The sequence below is a fragment of the Anabrus simplex genome, chromosome 1 (assembly GCF_040414725.1).
Source record: "Anabrus simplex isolate iqAnaSimp1 chromosome 1, ASM4041472v1, whole genome shotgun sequence".
NCBI lineage: Eukaryota > Metazoa > Arthropoda > Insecta > Orthoptera > Tettigoniidae > Anabrus > Anabrus simplex.
The window spans coordinates 1,037,833,260-1,037,849,078 of record NC_090265.1 but is presented as its reverse complement, the minus strand read 5'-3'; the positions used below and the strand labels follow the sequence as shown (position 1 = coordinate 1,037,849,078).

The 15,819-nt window shown below is 39.0% G+C and overlaps 1 protein-coding gene across 6 annotated transcripts in view; it reads left to right on the top strand.

The window, feature by feature from the left end:
• Nucleotides 1-15,819, top strand: part of LOC136875853 (protein bric-a-brac 2) — a 229,647-nt gene that overhangs the window by 131,815 nt on the left and 82,013 nt on the right. For 5 of the 6 annotated variants that reach the window (XM_068228272.1, XM_067149491.2, XM_067149483.2 and 2 more), the window contains one exon: nt 13,341-13,433. The exons of the other annotated variant lie outside the window; for it this stretch is intronic. In XM_068228272.1, the coding sequence (XP_068084373.1) occupies nt 13,341-13,433 (93 nt within the window). The remainder of the gene's footprint in view (nt 1-13,340; nt 13,434-15,819) is intronic. 6 annotated transcript variants of the gene reach the window in all.

The window sequence follows — 15,819 nt, the reverse complement described above, 5'->3', positions numbered from 1 at the left end:
CGACTTTGCATACCAATTTTCGTGAAGATACGACCACTAATAAAATAAATATTTGTCAATTAAATTTTAGGCCTTCCTCTAAAATACCATTTTTCTCAGCGTGTATAGCCTATATTGTAGCGAATCATTTCCCATATTTTTCTAGCGATTTTCATTAAGACACGGCCACTAATAACATAAATATTTGAGAATAAAATTTTAAGCCTTCCCCTAAATTACCATTTCGCTCAGCGTGATTAAAATAATCTATAGCCTAGATTGTAGCGGTTCATCACACGACTTTACATTCCGATTTTCGTTAAATTCTCTTCAGCCGTTTTCTCGTGATGTGTGTACATACATACATACAGACAGACAGAAATTACGGAAAAGTAAAAAATGCATTTTCTTGTTACCGTGGACATGACCGATACAGAAATACAATTCTTTTCAAATTCTGAGCAATGTACAGACAAAACTCTTATTTTATATCTATACCAGCTGATATACCCGTGCTTCGCTACGGGATTCTCAGAAAGACTGACTTTGTGGTTTTCCTAACCTGAAATCAACATCAGTCATTACAAAAACGTTAGTATGAATGTAGCGATTAAAAGCAATGCTATCATATAAAATAATCGATCAAATGGAAAGCCGCACATTTTATCACTTTCAACGAACAGTGCTGCGGTTAGATTGCGGCACCAATCTGATAGTCCAAAGTTCCAGAGCTGGGATGACCAGGCCGCAGATTGCCATGAACACTCATCTGCCATTATTCCGCTAAATATGCACACTGTTCATTCCAATCAGTGCCTCAGAGTAGGGATTGAATAGCCCGAATGCTATGATGATCCAGTGTGCTACGTACCAGTAGTATCAGAAAATTTATAAACCAGGGGAATGGCATGCTAAAGAAGAATGTTATCTAACTCCCCAGCTACTTCCCATCAATATTCAGACAGGCTGTTACACTCTGTACGACTGGGCGAGTTAATCGTGTGGTTAGCGGTGCGCAGCTGTGAGCTTGCATCCGAGAGATAGTGGATTCGAACCCCATTGTCGGCAGCGCTGAAGATGGTATTCCGTGGTTTCCCACTTTCACACCAGTCAAATGCTGGGCCTGTACCTTAATTAAGGCCTAAGGCACTCCTAGCCCTTTCCTATCCCATCGTCGCCATAAAACCTATCTATGTCGGTGCAACAAAAATCAAATAAAAAATACTCTGTACGCAGCAGTAATCCTATCTACCAGAGATGAGGGGCAACAGAAGACACAAAGCACATCACGACAAACAATGGTCAATGTAATGTTATTGTTGATCAACGTTATGAGCTTTCTATATTGTAGGCCTTCACATTTAGTTTTCTTTCGACTCTGTGATTTGTAAAATATTTTATACCATAAACTGTAGTTTCTTATTCTCCGACTTTACATACTGATTTTCATTAAATACTGTTTACCCATTTTCTCGTTACTCGGCGCTGATATGGACTTAGTAACAAAAATCCAAATTCATGAATATCTTTGTGATCATAGCTAGTACGGTAACAATGTATAAGACATGAATAATAGGAAATTTAATACTATATAACCTTAGTTATGTAGCATTCATCAATTATACCTCTAATAAGAAATATTTGAGAATTCAATTTTAAGCCTTCCCCTAAACTACCATTTCACTCAGCGTGAGTAAAATGATTTATAGCCTAGATTGTAGAGGCTCATCCCCCTACTTCACATACCGATTTTCATTAGACCACTAATAACATAAATAGTTGAGAATTCAATTTTAGGCCTTCCCCTAAACTACCATTTCACTCAGCGTGAGCAAAATTATTTATAGCCTAGACTGTAGAGGCTCATCCCCCGACTTCACATACCGATTTTCATTAAATTCTCTTCAACCATTTTCTTGTGATGCGTGTACATACATCATTAATTTCAAATTCTGAGCAATGGATTTTATATCTTCTATATATATAAAATAAGAGTTTTGTCTGTACATTGCTCAGAATTTGAAAAGAATGGTATTTCTACATCGGTCATGTCCACAGTAACCAGGAAATGCACTTTTTACTTTTCCGTAATTTCTGTCTGTCTGTCTGTCTGTCTGTCTGTCTGTCTGTCTGTCTGTCTGTCTGTCTGTCTGTCTGTCTGTCTGTCTGTCTGTCTGTCTGTATGTACACGCATCACTAGAAAACGGCCAAAGAGAATTTAATGAAAATCGGTATGCAAAGTCGGAGAATAAGTCGCTACAATCTAGGCCATAAATAATTTTATTCACACTGATAGAAATGGTAGTTTAGGGGAAGGCCTAAAATTTAATTTTTAAATATTTACATTATTAGTGGTCCTATTTCATTGAAAATTGGTATGCAAAGTCGGAGAATGAGCCACTACAATTTAAGCTATAAGTAATTTTATTTACGCTGAGTGAAATGGTAGTTTATGGGAGGGCCTAAATGTAATTCTCAAATATTTATATTATTAGTTGTCGTATTGATAAATACTACATAACCAAAGTTATAGAGAATTAAATTTCCGACCATTTATGTCTGACACATTTTTACCGTACCGGCTTTGATAACACAGATATTCATGAATTTTTATTTTTGTTGCTTAGTCCATATCAATGCCGAGCCACGAGAAAACGGGTTAACAGAATTTAATGAAAATTGGTATATAGAGTAGGGGAATAAGAAACTACAATCTAAGCTATAAACAATTTTATTCATCCTGGATGAAATTGTAGTTTAGGGGAAAGCTCCTAAAATGTAGTTTAAATACCAATGTTATTGGTCCTATCGGAAAGTACTATATAAAAACGTTATAGAGAATACAATTTCCGATCATTTATCTTTTATTCAGTTTTACCGTACCGACTATGATAAGAGTGGTATTTCAAAGTGGGAATAAAACAAAATGTGAGGGACCGAGCTCGATAGCTGCAGTCACTTAAGTGCGGCCAGTATCCAGTAATTGGGAGATATTGGGTTCGAGCCCCACCCGGAAATGGTTTTCCGTGGTTTTCCATTTTCACACCAGGCAAATGCCGGGGCTGTACCTTAGTTAAGGCCACGGCCGCTTCCTTCCACTTTCTAGGCCTCTCCTATCTCATCATCGCATAAGACCTATCTGTGTCAGTGCGACGTAAAGCAAATAGCAACAAAAAAAAAGAAGAAAAGGAAATGTGAAGGCCTATAATATCGAAAGTGCATAACATTAATCAACAATAACATTACATTGACCATTGTTTGTTGTAATGTTCTTTGTCTCTTATGCTGACTCTCAACTCCGATAGAAGGGATTACTGTTGCGTACCGAGTATAACAGCCTGGCTGAATATTGGCAGGAAATAGCCGGGCAGTTAGAAAACTTTCTTCTTTAGCATGCCATTCCTTTGGTTCATACATTTTCTGATACAGCTGGTACGTAACACACTGGCTCATCATAGTATTTCAGTTATACGATCCCTACTCTGACACTATGTTTTGAATGAGCAGTGTGCATACTTAAGGCAGAGCCTCACGTCGTCGTCATCTTCGTCGTCTTCGTCGTCGTCGTCGTAGTGGTAGTGGTAGTGGTAGTGGTAGTAGTAGTAGTAGTAGTAGTAGTAGTAGTAGTAGTAGTAGGTTTTTTTTTTTTTTTTGTTATGGCAGGGGAAAATCTTTTAAAGACACCACTCTGTGTGGGAGTTGGATTTCCACCAACTAAAAACCCCTGCCCTCTTCACTCAAACCATTCTGGAACTGCTTGTCGGCATGACATCAGAATGGAGTGATGTATGTTATTAAGTTCTTCCTTTCTCTTCTTTCTCCTTCATCCCCATAATGCTTGTCGCCATTGCCTTTACTGTGTTCCAGGCAAACGGGCTCTCTAACATAATCTGAACCAGATTCCCTGGCGTGAGTTGTCGGCCAAGTTGTTGGCAGGCTTTTCTTCGTTCTTCTTCCCATCGAACACAGTAGAAAAAGGTGTGTTCTACTGTATCCCTTTCAGAACAGTACCAACAACCATCTCCCTGCGTCTTTCCCATCTTCATGGCGTATACGCCGAATCTTCCATGTCCTGTCAGGATCTGCGACAGATAGTAATCTACCTGCCGATGTCTACATTTAAGCCAGTCTCCTATGTTGGGTATTAGCTTTTTTGTCCATTGGCCAACATCGGTTGTGCCATCCCATCGGTCTTGCCACTCTAGTAAGAGTTGGTTCCTCGAGGCTTTCTTTTCCTCAGCAGATATAGTTGCACCCCTTTCATGCCAAAGTTTTCTCTCTGCAACGAGGAGGTCAATGGGAATACTGGCAGCTACAATTTGCAAAGCTGCTGTCGAAACAGTTCGATATGCACAGGTAACTCTGAGCAGCATTTTCCTCTGTACTCTTTCCATAGCTCTTCGGTGAATCTTCCTCCTGAGTGCATTGTGCCAGATAGGTGCAGCATAAAGTAAAATGGAATATACTGCAGAGCACATAATCTGTCTCTTAACTGTAGTAGTAGTAGTAGTAGTAGTAGTAGTAGTAGTAGTAGTAGTAGTAGTAGTAGTAGTAGTAGTAGTAGTAGTAGTAGTAGTAGTAGTAGTAGTAGTAGTAGTAGTAGTAGTAGTAGTAGTAGTAGTAGTAGTAGTAGTAGTAGTAGTAGTAGTAGTAGTAGTAGTAGTAGTAGTAGTAGTAGTAGTAGTAGTAGTAGTAGTAGTAGTAGTAGTAGTAGTAGTAGTAGTAGTAGTAGTAGTAGTAGTAGTAGTAGTAGTAGTAGTAGTAGTAGTAGTAGTAGTAGTAGTAGTAGTAGTAGTAGTAGTAGTAGTACGCCTGGTCTAGAATAACAATTTAGGCCTTTCTCAAATTATAGCACCACAATATTCACTAAATAACTCAAAATTCAGTTCTGAAAAGAGCTGTTTCTTAACAAAAGCTTCTTTCTCTTCACTTTTATTAATTCTACATTCAATTTATTCCAAACTAGCAGTGAAGAGGGGGTTTCTTTTCTGGCTTGGAGGAAAAATTTGCCTTCAAGTCAGATAGATTTTTCCGCCGCCAGTGTAGTGAATTGAAATTTCCCACTCATCGGGTACTCCTAGGAAACAGAATAGTAATTGGGCATAGTTTTTGCCCTGGGGGTCTCCACTATTCGACCCTTTACCCGCCGAAGAAAGCCGAAGAGTGTTCACGGATCACGGCTGTCTGCGGTTTGGTCATTCCAGGTCTGGAACTTTGGACTGTTAGATAGGCAGCGTAGTCCTGTTCGTTAAAAGTGAGAAAATGTGTGGTGTTTAATTTTGAACGAGTACTTCGTAATATGAAAGCATTGCTTTTAATCGTGCCATTCCTATTGACGTCATTGTATGTTCATTTCAGTTGGGAAAACCACTAAGACAGTCTTTCTGAGGATGTAAAAAGGCATTATAATGAAAACATTCCAACCTGATTGTGACTGATGGTATGAAATTGGGTCTACCATTACAGTGAAAATTCTCTCAGTCTTCATATGAGAAAAGATGTTTGGTGACCTCCCGTCGCATTTCTAGGGTAACGTTAAGAGCTATACAATTTAAGACAATCTTGCTCACAAATTGTACACTACCTAACCTACAATTCTGTATACAATGTAGAATTCCATAGCGAAGCTCGGGTACATCAGCTAGTTAATTCATATGTCTACCAAGTTTGGTTGAAATTGCAGGTTTGTCCATAGTTGCTGTCAGTTTTTATAATTTTTACAAGTTGCTTTACGTCGCACCAACACAGATAGGTCTTATGGCAACGATGGGACAGGAAAGGGCTAGGTGTGCGAAGGAAGCAGCCGTGGCCTTAATTAAGGTACAGCCCCAGGATTTGCCTAGTGTGAAAATGGGAAACCACAGAAAACCATCTTCAGAGCTGCCGGTAGAGAGGTTTGAACCCACTATCTCCCAAATACTGGATACTGGACGCACTTAATTTTTATCATGTAGCTTCACTGATATCTTTATGTCAAGATATTGTTCCTTAACTGTGTGTAACCCACTAAGTAAAGAATGTCTTGCAGGCTAGGATAAGCCTTTGCCTGCTATTACTGGAGTGGTCATTTAGTGATTTGATTTTAGGATCACTCAAAGTTGACTGAACTTAGAGACCTATTAATGACTGATTATTTATGGGCATGTAATTCTGGAGGGAAAGAAAAGAAACTGAAGCATATCGGTCCAGTAGAACGGATGGACGGACTGGACAAAACTTTTCTAATATATAAGTTGTTACCAGTATTTATTTCATATGGCAATATGATGGACATTGCTACATCAACTCTTATGAACTATGTACTTGGGTAAGGGAACCTCCATTATTGATGTTTACATTGAGTTTAGTTTGTTATGGTTATGTTTGGTGATTTTAATATGTAACTAGTCAGGTTGGCAGCAGTAAAAAGTAAACTCATGTCCTCATCCCGAGGTGGTGCTGCCCTTTTCAGGCACACCCCCAATGGAGGTGAGCTGCACGTGCTAATTTAACCAATCACTAGCCCTCCTGCCATTCTTATATCTCTGGCAGTACCGGGAATTGAACCCAGGCCTCCGAAGATGGCAGCTAATACTTCTAACCGTTACGCTACGGAGGCGAGATGTTGGCAGCAGTGATGAGCCATAACAAATTTTAAAACAGTAAATTGGGGAGCCATATTTTCAAAGACTTTGCCAAACATCATGTAAATTGGCAACAAATAGTAGATCATCAACTGTAGATATACAGGACCAACTGGAGGAGGCTTGTAAATACCTGCACCCAGCTTGCTAAAGTGGAGAACTGCTGCTGCTGCTGATGATGATGATGATGGTTATTTTGTAAATCGCTGCCACCATCCCACTCCATCGCAAGCAGTGGTCAGTTCTATTATATGGGCACATCATATGTTTACACCAAGTGGTCACCACACTTTTCTGTTCTTGTAAACACGTAGTTTGGAACCCAACAAACACATGCGGCAAACTACAAAATATGCCAGGAAAATAACTCTTATTGTATTATTATCAGCCAATGAAAACACTGTACTTTAGATGAATGTCTCAGCTTACGTATTCCATCGGCAGAAAATTTGCGTTCTCCCAACCATCATGAGGCATTCCTCTGGGCCTCTTACCAACAACATTCCTTTCATCAAATGCTCTTGGGGCAATCCTTCTCGTATGTCCATACTATCATAATCTGCTTAACACATCAACTCCTGTAGGTGCCTTAAGGCGAATAACATTTTGCCATTGTAAACTCCCATACCCACTTTAAGGCGGATAAGAACTTGTGCAAAAATTTCAAGTTTAAAATGCACTGCAGATCGTAGTTCCTTCATTCTTTCATAGAAGGCAGTTAGATGAATGTTCTGACCTTCGTTAACACATATCAAAATAGTAATTTCTGCCTTGGCTCATCTAGCATAAATATTTTTTTCCCAGCACATTCTAAGCCCGTGGTCTTGACTCCAGTATTGTTGTGTTAGTGCCACAAACAAGATGCAGTACAGCGAGTGTGTTGAAGAAACTGTTGAAATGATTTATACTGATGATTCTGGAGATGAACCCATCCCAGATTTAGACAGTAAAAGTGATGAGGATGAAACAGAGCGCGATAATAGTGAAATACCAGACAGTGTTCCTCTATCTGACACATCTCCGGGCTATTCTCCACCATTACCTGAGTTCTTAGCAAATGTAGGCCTAAATGCAGAGGTTCCAAACAGTGAAGAAATAATGTCTTTTGTAAATATTTTTATCAGTGACAGGTTTTTTTTTAGTATGTTTGTGAGCAGACTAACTTACATGCACAACACATCAGTAGTGCACCGCGTCCATTCACGAAATATTCAATTTATCAAACTTGGAAACCTGCGTGACTGGCAGGCAGGGACTCTTGAAAAATGGCTAGGCTGGAGGTTTAAATGCTCTGGCAACTTTCTGGTAGTCAAAGTGTTAATTCTAAGGTTTCCAACAGACTCTTGTCCAATCCAAGTTGTTGCCAGATATTCTCATTCTTTACTTTGTTTATCCTCTTCAACAGCAGCTACAAACAGTGATGACACATCAAAAGCAAAATTACAAGATGATAGTGCTAATTATTTCCCTAATTACTGGACACAGGATCAGTGGCTAGACAAAATTAAAACAGTAAAGTAGTACTAGGTTGTACAATATGTAAATCTGTAGGAACTCTAGGAGTTGAAAAAACACAAGGTTTGAAATTAGCTATAGAATGGTGTGAAGGTAGGATTAAACAATATGGTAAAACAAAAGATAATAAAGCAAATTCTTGGATGTCTTGCAAGTCACCTTTACACATTTACGTAAATGCTATAAAAATGTCGTGCAACCTGACCGCAGTAAGATCGGTTCCCGGCAGAACTTTCAGCTCAACCCGCTGCTGCCAAAATGGTTGCAACGAGACTGAAACACTTGTAAATGTTCTGGGATTCGGCAGGAGCACCGAATTACTACGTAACAATCGTCACTATTGAGTAAGGACATCAACTGCTCAAGGCCTGAGGCAACGTGGATGGGAGATGCACAAGGAAGTTCACTACATCTCTACCAACGACTTAACGAGAAGAGTGGCCATTATAGCCATCAACAATAAAGAGAACAAAGGTCTTAAAAAAACTGTATGTACGACTCTTAGAATTGAAGTTAAGACTGGTTACATAAAATAAATTCTGTTGAAAGTGCAAGCAATTTAAGATACAGTGCAGTGTCAGTGACATAAAAATGATATGCACATACCATGTATGAATTAAGGTAAAGTTGAAGAGATGCACTGCATTACGTTAAAAAGTTGCTGTTTGATAGAGATTCATAAAATGCTGGTGCACTACATTAAAAAGTTGCTGTTGGTAGAGATTCTTAAAATGCTGGATAAGGATGTTGCATAGAAGCTCAGTTAAGGCTGGCTTCTTAAATAGGCTGCTTTTTATTCAAAGTTCAACTGAGCCAAAGATAAGCTGTCTTCTCAAGATATTCACATATTCAGTATACATTAATGCGATGAATGATGTTAGAAAGGCTCTTTTTTGTTTTAAGAATCTTGAAAGAGCCTTCTGTTTCAAGAATCTTGAAAGGGACCTTTGTGTCTATACATTGTCTATTTTCTTCGATATATTTGTGTGATTTGCTTTAAGGCTGATGATGACCGCAAGATATGTCTTCATCGATGTTTCTAACATCAGAGAAAGTGTGGGATGCTCTTTCGTCTCTGATAATATTAACACGAAGATCTCGCTTCCTAATGTCTGTAAGATATATACGGTTGAGCTTTTCGCCATCTTAGAAGCTCTGCAGTTTGCACTGGGTCAAAACTAGTCCCTGAACGTAATTGTAATGTGAAACATTGTACAGTTTGTATTGAAAAGGTGGACCTTAATAATAAAATATTTAAATACTATTGATAGCTTGTGTCGTGAGTTAAATGTGGCTATCAGTGGTTCTCCTGAGCAGACTTCTTGCGACATACCTCTGCGGTTATTTCCATGACCAATGTACGGCTAGATCTACTCCGTGGATCGAGGATGAACACGGATGCCTCTGTTCATCTGAGGCATTTCCAGGACTTTATGCACCATTATTCGGCCGCAAGATATGTCTTCATCGATGTTTCTAACATCAGAGAAAGTGTGGGATGCTCTTTCGTCTCTGATAATATTAACACGAAGATCTCGCTTCCTAATGTCTGTAAGATATATACGGTTGAGCTTTTTGCCATCTTAGAAGCTCTGCAGTTTGCACTGGGTGATGACAGAAACCAATTTCTTGTGCATACTGACTCGTTAAGTCCTCAGTTTATAAATTTAATTACGGTAGTCAGTTTTGACTTTAATTCAATTTTGATTTAGAGGTAGTTTCCACCTTTTAATACTTGTTAAGTTCTCTGCAGTCTGTTGACACCTGTTTCCTGCAACACCCACAGGTACAGCATAATGGAGTACGCTGGCAATGGAAGCTTTCCGTACTACCCCAGTCCTTTCCTACTCACTGGAGCGGAAGGTCCACCAGGTTGTGTGATGTTGACACCAGAATCACTTTTACGTGGCTCCCAAGCCACGTTGGGATTGTGGGAATTGAACTTGCGAATGAAGCAGCAAAAGAAGTGGTACTTTTACCTCCTAGACCTGTGAATGTACCTGCTAGGGATATTTGTTCTCAGCTACATCGAACCATCTTGCCGCCCTGGGAAACAGAGTGGCTAGCTATTCGAACTCCTAACAAGCTGAGAGCAATTAAGAAGACAACTATCATGTGACTGTCCTCTTTCTGGCCTTAACGGTCATGTAAGATCTATGCTCTCTTACCTCCTTAAGTGGGAAGAACCCCAATTGTGTTTTCTTGTGGTGCCGACTTCAACGTGGCCCACATCCTTACGGAGTGTGCCGATCTCTCTGGCCTAAGACGGACCTTCAGTCTGCAGCAGACACTCAAACTCATACTAGCTGATGTCGCAACTACTGCTGATCTCGTCATTCAGTTTATGTGTGGGAGTGGATTAATCAAGGGTATGTAAATTTGAAGTGTTCTGTTACTCAGGGAACTTACGTTCACTTTTGATGCATTTCTGACCCTTTTGTCTTAATAAAGTAATTTTTGTTTTACTTTTTAATTAATGTTTGAAATTTCTCTGTTGAATAAATAATTTTGTTTCATTTTAAGTTTCTTTTTTGCTTAATTTGTTCAGAGAGGATGGTCTACTTGTACTTCTTCTTACAGCAAAATTCGTCACCACCTCCTTGCTTTTCTTTACACTGCTTTCATACCATACTTTTCAATTTCTCGTTGAGTGCATCATGTTGTTCTTGGACTTCTCTGCTGTTCATTCCTCAGACCGCAATAACATCTGCAAATAGTAATTACTTCATCTCCCTGTTTCCATAAGCTTCCTTTGTCTCTTTTACAACATCACCCACAATCATTAGAAACAATAGAGGTGACAGCACACTCTCCTGCCTTAGTCCACTTTCATTTCAAAAACAATTCCGTCTTTCCAATCTGATTCTGTACACTGCTAATGCAGTTGTTGTACATTGCTTGCACCACTGCTACAGTCTGTGTACCCAATCCCTTTTTGACCATGGTTTCCCAAACCTTCTCTCTGGAAACACTATCATATGCCTTTGTTAGAGCTATGAATGTCATGACCATATCCTTCGCATATTCCCAATTCGTTTACACTAATTGCCTCATTCTGAAGATGGGTCCACTGTAGATCTTCCACTTCTAAAGGCATACTGTTCCTCTTGCACCTCCTCTTACCTTTCTTCTCATTCTCCTCTCTCTAATATCTTTCCCAGTATTTTTCCCACTTGTGATTAGAGTGTAATTGCTGTATAGTTATTACACAGATTTTTGTTCCCCTTCTTATTATTTTCTTTCCCTAATCTTCTGGCCCACGTTTCTGTTTCCGTATGCACTTTAACAATCTGCACACCCATTGTAGTGTCCGGCTCTATGGTCAAATGGTTAGCGTGCTGGCCTTTGGCCACAGGGGTCCCGGATTCGATTCCCGGCAGAGTCGGGAATTTTAACCATAATTGGTTAGTTCCGCTGGCACAGGACTGGGTTATATGTCTTCTTCATAATTTCATCCTCATCACAACACGTGTATCGCCTACGAGCATCAGATCAAAAGACCTGCATCTGGCGAGCTGAACTAATCCTTGGACACTCCCGTCACTAAAAACCATATACCATTTTATTTCATTACCCATTGTAGTTTAACAGGTCCATCAGACTTTAACATTTCCACACTAATTTTATCCATCTCTGGTACCTTTCATGATAGCAGACTATAATACAGAAACTTTTTCAAAATTACAAATATAACCTTTTGTGTAGGGATGCAAGGTATTAGGTTCTGTTTTGGTTATCATAATATAGTCTGGTTTCATTTCATATCTAGATTCAGATTTACCGGACGAGTTGGCCCTGCGGTTAGAGTTGCGCAGCTGTGAGCTTGCATCCGGGAGATAGTGGGTTTGAATCCCACTGTCGGCAGCCCTGAAGATGGTTTTCTGTGGTTACCCATTTTCACACCAGGCAAATGCTGGGGATGTTCCTTAATTAAGGCCACGGCTGCTTCCTTCCCACTCCTGGGCCATCCCTATCCCATCCTCACCATAAGACCTATCAGTGCGACGTTAAGCAAATAGCGGGGGGAATCAGATTTTATAGTTACTGTAATAAAGCAACATTATTGCCATGGTCCACACAAAGTTACGAGAACCTACACTTTCTCTGGGAGCCAGGCATCACCTATCTTTATGTCATAGACTTCGAGATACTGTATACTACAGTTGTGTATCTGATTTATAAAGCAACAGTAGATAGTGTACATTATAGTTTTCAGCCATTTGAAGATCGTCAAATTGGTCCTGTTGAAAACTGTCTTACTCTCGGAGTCAAATATCAATCTTGCACAGTGTTGCCAACTTATATTTTCAAGATCCGCTAAATACTACTAAAAATCCACTGAAATTCTGCCAAGAAATCCGATCTCAAATAATGAGCAATAATAATAATAATAATAATAATAATAATAATAATAATAATAATAATAATAATAATAAAAAAAGTAAATGTCTGTACTCACCTGATCTGCGAGTTTCACTGGGATTAACCTCCTGCCTGAGAGCCGGCGAGCTAAAACTTGTAGACATTTTAGTGCCGGCTGCAAAACTAGGTGAATCCCCTACCTCAAGGGCCACACACCAAACAGGCCAGTTCATTAAACGGTCTTCCTTCATAGCATAAATATAAATGCTACTCTCTCACAGTTTCATTATCTGTCGTCATTCGTCAACTAAGAGATAAGTAACTACCCTTTCCCCCACTCATTACAAATTTATGATACCATGATCTCATAACATCAAATCCAAATAACACGTTTTCCTCATGTGATTACTAGCTCCTAATAAAATATACGGAATAGCTCGAAGACAGACTGGAGTACGAATTTTTAAAAAACGCAAAATTGATAAAACACTAAATTCCACTATAATAAATTTAGAATTCCGCCAAAAAATCCGCTGTCCACCAAATGTTATTTTTCTCCGCCAACAGTCTTCTAATTCCGCCAAATTTAGCAGAAAATCTGCTAAGTTGGCAACACTGATCTTGCATCTTTTTGCTATTTGAAGGAAAAGTCCTGTTAATTCCTTTCTCTGACATACATCTCTCTTAAAAATTGTTTGTGCTCAGAGGGTCAAGGGAGGATACTTGTAATAGCTTGCATCTCTTGGCATGGTATTTCATTAGCTGTCTGAACACTGTTCTTTTGAACTAAGAAGTGGGTAATTCAGGTAAATTTTTGTAGTATACAGTCTCATAATTTTAAAATTCTTCTGTATAATGCAGTGGCTGTCCAGTGAGAGTGGAGCTCTTCACCCCCCACAGGATATTCCAGGATGTGAAATCATGCTGCAGAAGGCATCTGAAGATAAGGAAAAGGTATTTATAGTAGCATGTGAACTGATGGAGTAGCTGTGAGTTTTGGTTGTTTATTTTGCCACAGATTTTCTAGATCCAAATTTTCACTGGTAATATACTACTATTTGCCATAAAACTTGTCTGTCCTTAAATATTTGGTGAACATGTTTTCCTAAGTTGAATGAACAGTAAAGTTAAGTTCTATGACACATTGAAGCACCAACTCTATAGAAAGCATTTCAGCTAACAGTAGCTCAGTGATCAGAACAATGCTCCTTACAGTTGATCCCTGAGTCTTGCCAATTTTCCTCTACTGCACATCTTTGTGGAATGTACTCAATATGCACTGCACTTCAACAGCTGGGCCGCAGCTTGGTACAGGTCCCTGATATCAGTCATACAAGATTACAAGATAACCAAACCACATTAACTGATTCTCTACAGGCGAAATGCCAGTTTAGCGGCTAGTTTTTCTGCAGTGAGAGGGGCGTTTCCGACCACAGTAGTCGCTCTCATCCAGAAAAGCATCGTGAGATATTACTTCAGAGTCGCGTAGCAAATGTCACTGAGACATGTATGAGTACTTCCGATAAGGTTGACAGTGATGAAGCTGCTACTAACAAATACACAAGCAAATCTAATAGACTATCATCAGAATATAAACAAGAAGTACATCGTTGGACACTCGAGTTTGAACAAATTGATGACAATCAAGATTATAATATGCTGGTCGAAGAATTTGTGAAATTCTTGTCTACATCTATTAACCTTCTACTGGGCCCCAAACATCCAGCTACAAAATATTATGAAGCTAGAAAGAAAACATTGTTTAGCTCCTAATAGCAAATACCATGGCTGCACATGAAATCCGCAACGAGCAGGCAAACGGGTCCGTAAAAATAGGAAAAATAAATACAACTATGAACTAACGCAGTATCAGTTTTATAATCAAAGATGTAAGACCATAAGACGTGTATTGCAAACCACGTCCAAGACGTGTAGAATCAATCTTGCAAATATACGCAGCTTCTTTTCAGTTGACAACGAACATGAAAGGGAATTTTATGCACCATAAATCACTGATGCAGATTGTATACAAATCTACGATACTTTCGTTGCCACAATGTCAAAAAAATAAAATAGCCATAGCCATGACTGTAATTTGAACATTATGCACCGCCTCAACAGGACATCTCATTGTGTTCATGAATAAATGGAATTTCTTGTTAACAACTATTTTGTCTCTTAAGTATGCATAGGTTTGTACATGAAGTTTAGAAGGTACATCGCATAGTAAAATAATTGGCTTACTTCAGTCTCCTCAGCACTGTAGCATTGGCACAACAGCCTTCCGGCCTCATGGCTAAATGACTAGCATGCTTGTAAATGCAAGTCTCTTAGTATTTATTGTCTTACTAAATTATTTAACACGTGCCGTAGAAAATAATATAAGTTCAATGTTCGCGCCACAGAAATATTTGCAACTTTCCAAGTATACATTTGATGTAAGTTAAATCTTTGCATTGCAGAAATAGCACATGTTCTGACATATTATGGTACATAAATAGTTACAAGTCTCCAAATACTGTCTTGGCATATATTGAAACACTCAAAACAGAAGATAGCATAAGTTAAATGTTTACACTGCACAAGTTCTCAAATATTATGACACTGAAATAATACAAGTCCACAAGTCTCACCTTAGCATATTATTCAAACACCTTAAGTGTAAGTTTATGAACAGTTTAAGTTCGTAAGTTACACTGCGGATCCCCCACTTCGTATTTCATACTGTGTTATGCAAATCACTGTCTCTAAAAAGCTTTTGCCTCGCAACTAGGCTGCCTAGCAAAAAGAAGCTGTGTTAATGCTCTGTTTCTCTCTGGGATGATGAGTAATTTGAGCCATAGCCCATACGTGTTGCATCAAGTTTCATAATTCTTTCCTTATGAGTCATAGGACTCATATAATCATCTTAAAATGTAGTCATTCCTTTGGGTACCGTAGGGATATACTTATTACCAGTGTAACTGTCATTTTATTCCTATTATGTGTGGAGATATTAAAATAAACATAATGTGACCTGGCTCTTAGTGACGTGCAGCTTGGCGCAAGCTGCAAGTGATGTGGCATATGTCATTCTCTCCACGCTGAAACTTGTGTAGCTGTTATATTGTGAATCAGTGGAAAACTAATCACGTTTTCAACTCAGAATATTTACTGTACTGGCGTTAACTTGTACACATCCCCCTCCTTTGTGGAAAATAAAATTTGGACAAGGATTTTCTTTTTAACTTCCCTTCTAAATGTTTTTCTTGAGATTTAGCAACACGAAGGAGTCATATCCAATTTTGTGAAGTACTTCCCGTAAAACTGCCTGATAATATCCCTGAGTAGGGGAGGATGA